At 28.9% G+C, this 10,967-nt stretch overlaps 1 protein-coding gene across 1 annotated transcript in view; it reads left to right on the forward strand.

The window, feature by feature from the left end:
* LOC107452856 (nephrin) overlaps positions 1-10,967 on the forward strand; it is a 61,205-nt gene that overhangs the window by 42,007 nt on the left and 8,231 nt on the right. The window contains exons 6-11 of the mRNA XM_016069478.3: positions 2,017-2,307; positions 4,508-4,795; positions 5,708-6,007; positions 7,974-8,099; positions 8,817-8,847; positions 9,782-9,867. Of these exons, the coding sequence (XP_015924964.1) occupies positions 2,017-2,307; positions 4,508-4,795; positions 5,708-6,007; positions 7,974-8,099; positions 8,817-8,847; positions 9,782-9,867 (1,122 nt within the window). The remainder of the gene's footprint in view (positions 1-2,016; positions 2,308-4,507; positions 4,796-5,707; positions 6,008-7,973; positions 8,100-8,816; positions 8,848-9,781; positions 9,868-10,967) is intronic.

The raw sequence follows: 10,967 nt of genomic DNA on the forward strand, positions 1-10,967 counted from the left end.
TCTTTTCAGCCTTCAAGGCAAAATACAAATTTTGAACAAAATCCGTAGTATTGTTCTGAGAACATCCTGAACTCTAAAGAAGTCGTATACTTTAAATTCAATTTCTCTAAAACTATTTACCCGATTTTATTTAAATTTTATATTTTGGTATATAAAAATAATACATTCTTAAAATTGATATAAGGCTTTTGATCGCTATTGGGAGCATATTTGACACAGTGCGGCTACTCTCTGTATTTTGAGGCACAGAAATTCACATCCGTCCAAAACAGGTATGTTTATTCAGAGAAAGTATGTTTTTTGCGTTTAATTTTGCAACTTAAAATATCGGTTGCATTCATTAAGTAGCACATCTAAGATCACCCTTTTGAACCATTAAGATTGTGCCCTAGTACGTGAAGATCCGATCATTAAATCATAAGTTATCCAGGACACTGTACAATCGTACATGCACAGTCCATACATACCGCTATTCTATACATAGTAGGCAGCTAGATGTTTTTAAAACATTTTTCTTAGCAATAGTTATATTTCAAAGTCTTGTATTCATAGAAATATATAATTAAAATATTAATTAAAGAGGAATTTATTTATTATTATTTTTCAGATGCACCAACATGTAAAGGCATTGGAAAGTCACTGTACGGTGTTACAAGAGGGGAAAGCGTGAATATTACTTGTGAATTAGATGCTGATCCAGATGATGTCATCTTTCGTTGGTCCCTAAACAATTCGGTTGAAAATGTAGAATTGATGAACTTTACTTCCAAAAAAATTCGTAGCATTCTTACGGTAACTCCAAAAGCTCTATTGGATTTCGGTGTGATTATGTGCTGGGGGACAAATGCAGTTGGTGAACAAAAGGAACCATGTGTGTCTAGGATTATTCAAGCTGGTATTTAATATTTAATTTATATAAGGATACAGAACGAAACATTATACGATAAATTTCGTATAATGTTTTATTAATTATATATATATATGTACTGTTACTTGAAAATTGTGTTGGGGACCAATTTATTTTTTCTTTCTGTCGTAATAGATTTTTTAACAGAACTTGGATTTATTCGTATAGTTGATTTCGAATCTACAATTAATTTCTCTCAATGAACTACTGTTTTTCAAATGACATTCTTAATCAATTTTTTGTCAAAATGAAAAAGTCTCAAAACGTTATATATATATATATATATATATAGATAATTCTTAAAATCTTGCGACAGATTTCTAAGAAAGTTAGGGAACATCTTCAGGATTAAAATTGTACAAGATCCCATGTCGAGAAATGTTGCCATATGCCGCTAGAGACGCTTCCTTATTATGAACTGTTTCTTTACGTGTTTCTGAAAATGTCAAAATAGGGACGCCCCTCCAGCAACACACAGTGACATTGTCGGGTATCTGTGAAATTTTAATTCCTGTGCCCTAACTCCCCAGGAAGTTAGTCGCAACATATACCCGACACACTGTAACGCTTTTAAACTTGTGCAGTTTCACAATATATATAGACTAAAAATGGCATTAAGAAATATATAGCTTTATTAGGAGCAAAATTAATTTCAGATTTGAAATTTCCAAATTATGCAAGATAAAGCATTTGTATAAATGGAAATAAAATTTTTTTTCCCTGTGTTATGGAAATAATTTATGTAAATTCTATTTAAAACAGATTTATCAGATCTAACATCATTTAAACTTAACTTAAATTACCAGATTTAATCCGATTTCTTTGTATTTTCATGAAGTTCCTCTCCAAGTAACTTTTCAAGTAAGGGTTTACATTAAGTACTCAAGCTAGCTATTGATTTTTAGGCTTAACTAATTTCAGATATGAAAGCTTACTATGTTAATTAGGCATGTTCCATTATTTGAATAAAAGCAAAAAAATTTGTTCTTCATTGTTCTGGGAATATTTTATATAAACTCTGTGGACTAAAACAGGCTTTTCAGATCTAACATCATTTAGGCTTTGCTTAAATTGCCAAATATAATTTGATTTCTTTCCTTTTCATGAAGTTCCACCCCAAGTGACTTTGCAAGTTGGCGCTAACATTAAGTACTCTACGATCAAGGAAGGCAATGATGTGTACCTGGAATGTGTAACTAAGTCAAATCCTGGAATAAGAGAATTAACTTGGTTTTTCAATGGTGTTCCTTTTTATGGCAATGCATCTACTGGTATTTTAATCTCCAATCAGTCTTTGGTATTGCAAAAAGTTAGGAAGGACAATAGAGGGAGATACAAATGCTCTGCTGCAAACACTGAAGGTAAAGGTGAAAGCTCGGAATTGTCACTTGAAGTACGATGTAAGTTTCAAAATATATTTATATTTCTCTGCAATTCATTAATTTCAGCAAAATCCTTTTCACGCACGAGACAATAGCAACGTATAATCGAATAAATCTTTTATTTCCTTGATTTTTTTTATTAACTTCAATAAACTCAAAATAGGAATGTTGTTAATTCTGCATTTCTGATAAGACCATTTGTTGATTAATTTCAAGCCTTACGTCCAGATGATGTCAATAGGATAACACTACATGACAGCCAGACACAAGCTGTCAATCTGAAGCTGAAGTTAAATGTGCAATGTTCAAAATTTTGAAAAAAATCATAATGAAAAATTATTTTTGCGGTAGAATACGTGAGAACAGCAACGTAGAAAGTGAAAATAAAATTGTTTCTAAGATATACAACCTAATTACTCCTGAAATATACAAAATTTTTGTTGCTATAAACAAACTTTTCACTTGCACCAAAAAATAGATGATAGAACTAAGATACAGTTAAAAAAGAGTTTTAAGACAGAGTTCCAACTATATCCAAACACACGGATATACATCCAATAAGCAATCGAGTTACAACAAGTAATTAGTGCTTGATCCTTACTGTGACTGAATTGTAATAAGTATTTCTAACTTTTGTAACTCCGTTACAAATAAAATTTAGTTGTTCCTTATTTCCCCGATGATTGGATACAGACGATGCTTCTCAATAGCGTTAGCGTTTATTTTCTTTCTATCTCTTCCTTTTCCTGTCGTCTAGAAAATTGTCGGTGACTATAGTTACGAGGTTAAACTATTTCAAGTAAGGGTATAGAGAACATTTAGAGCATTTTTCGAAGTTGATCGGCAAAAGAAGTAGCAAAAGCTTCTCTCTTTGTGTCCGTGACAGTAGAAAAAGCTATACTCTGCCACGGAAGGAGTTCTTTCGTCAGGCAGACTGTAAAAGCGGGTCAGTATTAGATATTTGTATTATTTTTTACACAACTGTTATTTTTAAGTAAGTTCCTTACTGGTCAAAGATTATACCAAATCAATTGACTTAAACAAGTTTAAAATGTTGGTACTAAATGTAGAGTAACAAAGTAAATAAACAAGTAAAATAACAGGAAATAACTTTTGATCGAATCGGATTTTCACACATACTGAAACTCAATGGTTCACGGTTTACAGGTTTCATCTTAAATATGCTAATTACTTAGTTTAAATCATATTTTAAATTGAGAAATCAGGCACAAAAACATACTTTCTCTGAATAAAGATTTTTACACAAAACATACATACAGCACAAAACGTAACTTTTTTAATTACATATTTTAACCTTTGACTCTCAAAAAACAAGGGGCTGCTTCTTTCAGAGTGAGATGGTACAATAGGTCGATCAGAAAAAGGGTCCTAAGTCTGTACCTCTTAATGTTCATTTTATTTTTTGCGTATTTCTCAACTCAGGAATTTTTTTAATTGAATCAAAATATTTAGCTCATAAATATAAAATTCATTTACCTACAGATTAATGCAAAAAAATAAATTTTCGTAATTATTTATTATTTCATTTAATAATAGTTAAAAAAATTTTGAATAATCAGGTAAACAATTTTCTTATGTAAATCTCTAAATGCACGTAACTTTTCAAGGCAAAATACAAATTTTGAACAAAATCCGTAGTATTGTTCTGAGAACATCCTGAACTCTAAAGAAGTCGTATACTTTAAATTCAATTTCTCTAAAACTATTTACCCGATTTTATTTAAATTTTATATTTTGGTATATAAAAATAATACATTCTTAAAATTGATATAAGGCTTTTGATCGCTATTGGGAGCATATTTGACACAGTGCGGCTACTCTCTGTATTTTGAGGCACAGAAATTCACATCCGTCCAAAACAGGTATGTTTATTCAGAGAAAGTATGTTTTTTGCGTTTAATTTTGCAACTTAAAATATCGGTTGCATTCATTAAGTAGCACATCTAAGATCACCCTTTTGAACCATTAAGATTGTGCCCTAGTACGTGAAGATCCGATCATTAAATCATAAGTTATCCAGGACACTGTACAATCGTACATGCACAGTCCATACATACCGCTATTCTATACATAGTAGGCAGCTAGATGTTTTTAAAACATTTTTCTTAGCAATAGTTATATTTCAAAGTCTTGTATTCATAGAAATATATAATTAAAATATTAATTAAAGAGGAATTTATTTATTATTATTTTTCAGATGCACCAACATGTAAAGGCATTGGAAAGTCACTGTACGGTGTTACAAGAGGGGAAAGCGTGAATATTACTTGTGAATTAGATGCTGATCCAGATGATGTCATCTTTCGTTGGTCCCTAAACAATTCGGTTGAAAATGTAGAATTGATGAACTTTACTTCCAAAAAAATTCGTAGCATTCTTACGGTAACTCCAAAAGCTCTATTGGATTTCGGTGTGATTATGTGCTGGGGGACAAATGCAGTTGGTGAACAAAAGGAACCATGTGTGTCTAGGATTATTCAAGCTGGTATTTAATATTTAATTTATATAAGGATACAGAACGAAACATTATACGATAAATTTCGTATAATGTTTTATTAATTATTATTTTAAATGTTTCTTAAATTTAAAAAGAAATATTAATTTTAATAATTCAAAGTTATGAAAAAAGGAAAATTTAGCAAGTGTTTTTTTTTTTTTTTTTTTTCATTAGGAGGAGTTAAAGTTAGCATGTGCAAATTTATTCTCTTTTCATTTTTAAAATAAAATTCGTATTTCGGAGATGTTTTAATTTTGATGTTTTTTTTTCAAAATAGATACGAATTTATTGCTTTTGATACGAACAGCATCATACATCAAGTTAGATTCCATACAAACCATTGGATGTTTATTTATCTAACCAAAGACTCAAAAGCTCATCTAAGAGCATGTTTGATAAAAAATTACTGAAATACATCCAGAGTATTGATACTTAAGATAGCTTTATAAAAATTAATATAATTTCTCCCCATAATTTAAAATGTGTCTTGAATTTGCATTGGTGATAAAATGAGTAAAATATTAATTAACTACATTTGAAAAAAAAGATAAGCATAACTAAAAATATATTTTCATACGTAGAGTATATTTTTGATTAATATCATTTTTATTACTACAATTTTGACCAAATTCGTTAATTATTTCAAATCACCAAACTTGAGTAATCAACATATTTAATTTAAATCTCTTTCATGGTTTCAAAAAGGAAATTGCTTCTACCTAGAAAAAAACATGTATTAATGTAGTTTCCAAATCAATAATACACATTGGTACTATTCATAATATTCAATTGTATCACATGCAGCATTTCTGTTTTAAAATGGTAATGTGTTAACGCGAGTAAACATTTCAAAATATACATTATAAAAAAGTCTTTTTTTTTATCCCTTTTTTCATCCAGGTCCACCAGATCCTCTGCGGAATTGTGTGATTGCAAACAGAACGCAAAACTGGATTTTGGTAGAGTGTGAACCTGGTTATAATGGTGGCTTACCACAAAAATTCCATCTGGATGTCTATAATTCTGCAGTTGATCATCTTCATTTTAATCTCACCAATGATGAGTATCCTACTTTTTCCGTTACTAAGCTTTCTCCGAACACGCCTTTTGTACTAGTTGCATCTGCTTCAAATGAAAAAGGACGGAGTAATTCTGTTGCGCTACTGGGAAGCACACTTTCAGTTAGAGATGAAGAGCAAGGTTGGTAAATAGATAAATCAATTTGATAGATAAGCTCTTTCATTTTCAAAGATATGATTAAATAAACGCTTTTTATAGATTAGCAAAATTTAAATGAATAAATATTGAAAAGCAAGCAATTGGTTTTGGAAAATATTTATGTTTGCATCTACCTTTTGATGATAAATAGCTAACTATTTTTTATTTTATTTATATGATTCAACAATCGTCCCTAACTATTGCACACATTAAATAAATGGATAATTCAACAAATCATTAATCATAAAAAGAAAAGGGATGGGGTAATTTTATTGCACTACTGGGAAGCACCCTTTCTGTTAGAGATGAAGAGCAAGGTTAGTAAATAGATAAAACAATTTGATAGATGAGCTTTTTCATTTTCAAATATATGATTAAATAAACGCTTTTTATAATTCAGCAAAATGTAAATAAATATTGAAAAGATAGCCATTGGTTTTAGAAAATATTTTTGTTCGCATCTACCTTTTCATGATAGATAGCATATGATATTGTAAATGATTTATAAGCATAATCTACAAAACTGTCATTTAAAACATGTTCTGATAAAACTCATAACTGTATTCCCTTACATGTACTTATTTCATTAATTTTTTATAACTTTTATTTAGATTTTACTAAAAAATTAAGAAAAAGTTTAGTCGCTTTATTAACGTAAAATTTTCGTTTAAAAATAGACCGAACAATTTTTATAGATTTCATATTTTGACTTTAATATTTTGTTCTAATACTACTGTAGCAGCATCGAAAACAGTGTTTAACAATTATCTATATAGAATTTTATTAAAAAAAAACAAATATTATTTTTACACATTATCTTTTCAGCCATGAAATTAATTACTTTGTACATTTTAAATTATCTAAAAAGTTAAGTTAAGGAGTAAAGATTTAAGACATTACTTCCGTGAATGGAAGACGAACAATGTATCGAAATCCCGGAAAAAGTTTTGAGAGTATTTTTGTAATGTATAAATACGATTTTCTACTTGTATTTTTTATTGATGTTTATAATAATGGTGGCAGTTTTTTAATATTAATAAATTTTAAATTTATCTTTGAAATAGGCTCTCAAATTTCTTAAAGTTTTTAGTATATAAAGGAACTACTTTTCTTTAACTTACTCAAATTCCATGAAAAATTTAAGTTTTTACATAAAATTGCTGAAATTTCTTTCGAAACTCTCATACATTTTTTCGTAATTTTTCCTACATGTTCTTCAAATTTTATTAAAAGGAAGTTTTGTTTTTCGGTCGAGTTTTATATTAATATGCTGCCGAATAATTTTTTCCCTTTGAGTTACATCGAATTATTTAGGTGCTTTATTTATAATGTCCAAACAATTTTATTATTTGAATTATAGAAGGTTTGTCAGTAGTTTAAAAAAGGTTAACAATAGTAACCTTTATAGTTTATATGGATTTGTAATAACAAACAACTAGTTTCTGTCTGAAAATCTAAAACTATTTCAAAAATACATTGTAATAAACCGAAAAAATCTATTTATTGACTTTTCAGACCGATATATTTAAGACATTGAAATACCATGTAATATGTATAGATAGGGGAATTAATTAAATAGCGAACAAAGGAATTAAAACATAACCTTTCAAACACCAGAGGGAAAGAGGAAAATAGGAAGGCAAAAAGGTTTGATAGAGTAAAAAAATGGCTAAAGGAATTACGAGTTAACAGATGGAAAAATACAGCATCACATAGATCTAGATGGAGTATACTGATTGAGATGGCTTCAGCCGATAACCGGCTGTATTGCCTAAGAAAAAGAAGAAGGGGATCAAACCAAAATCATACAAAAAATTACAGTTTAAATTAGCACATCCCCACATAAATATCGAATGAAGATAATTATACAAAATTAGGTTCAACAGTTATGGCCCGATAATAATTATTATACAACCGGAATTAATTTTATTTTTTTATTTTATTTCAGAAGCTGCATTTATGAGTCGATTCACTCTATTAGTTGCTGTAACAATTGCAGCACTTAGCACTTTGTTGGCGATAGGCGTAGTCGCATTGGCACTTGTTCAAATACGAAGAAGGAGACTCCGAAAAGGTACTAATCAGTCATTCCACTCATGATTGAATATGTGAAGTATATTCCGTGTTTTGGAAAGAGAGAGTTTTCACCTATACATTAATATGATTAACTATTAATATTTTCTGTTTCATTTTGAATATACATCGAAAGAAATTACAGTTGTTTTTCGGTCACTTTTCAGGGCGTATTTTTTGCTTTAGTTAATTTTAAATGATAATAAATGTTTTAAGTTCGCGTAATGAAAATTGCATTTATCACAGGCATATATTAATGTATCGATACATTAAAAATGCATAAGGTTTTTCTTAGCTCCTAGAGATTTTAGAGAGTAAAATATTTAAATTATTAAACTTTAAGAAATGCCTCGTCAAAACTTTTTTTCGTTGTTTAGATTCCGTTTTAAGTGATTAAATTTAATTTAAAATGACATTGTTTTTTAAAGAAAATAAATATGTGTATTTTTTATTCATCAAATAATGGTTGAAATCATAATTCCTTAATATTATCAGTAGACATTTTTTATCAGTAATAAAGCAAGTTGTTAATTTCTAATTTATCATATTATTACATGAGAAAAAGTGACGTTAAATGTGACATTGCCTCGTGCATATGACCTTTCTTTATATAATTTAGCATATTGACTGCAATTAGCATTTTACATCAATTTTTTGGAATTAAAATAAATTTATATTTTGAATACTTAGAGGTAACAATGTGCCAATATTGTTTCAGATGAATTTTCCATTGAAGAAGAAACAGAAAAGTAAGTTCACTTATTTAAATATTAATCCAATATTTTCAGCTAACCTCAGTGGTAAAATATCTATAACGTTAACTTTCTTCCGAAATCTCAATGGTGTTCCTTTTATAAATGTGAGATAAACAGCATATGCTGATTTCAAAAACAAATGAATAAAATTTAAATTTTGAAAATTTAAAAAGGAGTTACTAAAGTAATGATTTAGAAGATTAACGGAAACTTTTATGTCATTTTCTGATTTCTACTTCGAATAATAAAGATATAAGTAAGGAAATTAATTGATTATTTATGTCATTGATTGTTATTCCTCCTTTTTTACCAAGTATTAACTTTAGCTCACCGCACATTTGAGCTTAACATATATTTTTATTGATAGGAAAAAACAAATTTTCTCAACACCTTTGAAATTAAAAGCAAATAATGAAATGCGTTAAATAAATAATCCCAAGATGTTTAAGCGGAATGATATTAATTGATTAAAAACTTCATTCGCTTTAAAAACATACAAATAGGAAATGTCAGTCAACATTTTATTTGCATTTTACCCTGATTTGCCTCTCTAGGCCACTGCGGTTTTTCTTGTTCTATTTTTTATCTTTTTTTTCAGTCTCGGCTACCGTGATTTTTCTAGTTTTTTTTTTCATCTCATATTTTTTTTTTCATTTCTCGTTTGATTCGTAACTTTTTCTATTTCACTTTTGCATCCTCTCATTGACGACCTTGAAAGCGGGTGCCAACATGTCGACTTTCATTTCCGATTTGCATGATTTTGAAGCGAATGATGTTTTTAATCAAGTAATGAAGTGCATTATTTATTTTTACTAAGTCAAAAGGGAAAAAAGAATTATGAATCAGATTTCAAAAGAAAGGACATAATATTTCTGCCAAAAATTATTGCAGTTGATGTTTAATTTTTCATTTCATACATTTTTTTCAGAGTTCAGAAAGCAACAAAGAAAAAAGTTGTTGAAGATGTTACTGAATTTTCTGTCGCATGTCCAGATGTGGTGCCACCAAACAATGGTATAAATTTTAGATCCTTACAAACTATTGAACATACGCCTTACATCTATTTTCACGCATCTGTTTTCTTTTTCTTATGGAAATTTCATCGTTGTTTAGATATTTCAGACAATCAGAAATTCAGATTCCAATTTTCTTTAGGAATAAATATTCATTAAATACAACTGAGATTATAAACAGGCAAACATATATAGCAAGCAGTTGCTCCTGCCAAAAAAAATATGAAAACTGATAAATGTCGGTTTAGGAACACTTAAAAACCTGGGGTTTGTTTCCAAAATTTTTTCCATTTTTCTTACATTATATTATTTGATTTGCATAATATGGTATAGTTACAATTTTGAATTCCTACGCCTGTATTTACATCCCACTTATGCAGTGAGGATCTAGCTAAAGGGAAGGCTAAAGGGAAGGTCAGTAAAGCGAGGATGGTTGCAAGATGTTTTAGTAGTCTATTACATGCAATAATAATTTTTTTTACTTTTAACGATATAAAGCCTTAATTTAAATAACAGTTTTTGGCATGTTCTGTTCATTTCGCGATTTATTTAAGTTCTAAACATGCTTCTAGATATATATCAGTTTAGTATTTTTTTCAAATGTTAACACCATTTTTTTTCCTTTTTTGTATTTAAATAGTTACATACCTTTTTGAGAATGCCTGTGAATAAAATTAATTGCATTAAAAATAAGAATTTTTTAAAATTATGTTTAAAAGTTGAACTATACAAAAATATAATACATCAAGATGAAAATATAAAATGAGAATAATTTTACTTGGCGGAAAGTAAGAACTATAATTTAAATAAAACTTGATAAAATTTAAACATAAAAGTATTTATTAACTATCGTTAAACTACTGAGCGCATTACTTTTTGCTTTAATGTTTATTGTTTTACTAGCCGCCTAAGGCGGCCAGCTGTCCGCCACGCTGAAGGTTTTCACAAATAAAGTTTTTTAAAACATAGCAGGAAATCTGAAGATTAGTGGACAATTAAAGTGTTCCTGTCCTGCAATTTTGTCTTCATATCCAGTTCTGCTGCAGATGTGTTATAGCTCTTGAGGATGTTTGAAATTATATAGCTACAACGCTTAAGAAA

The sequence above is a fragment of the Parasteatoda tepidariorum genome, chromosome 3 (assembly GCF_043381705.1).
Source record: "Parasteatoda tepidariorum isolate YZ-2023 chromosome 3, CAS_Ptep_4.0, whole genome shotgun sequence".
Lineage (NCBI taxonomy): Eukaryota > Metazoa > Arthropoda > Arachnida > Araneae > Theridiidae > Parasteatoda > Parasteatoda tepidariorum.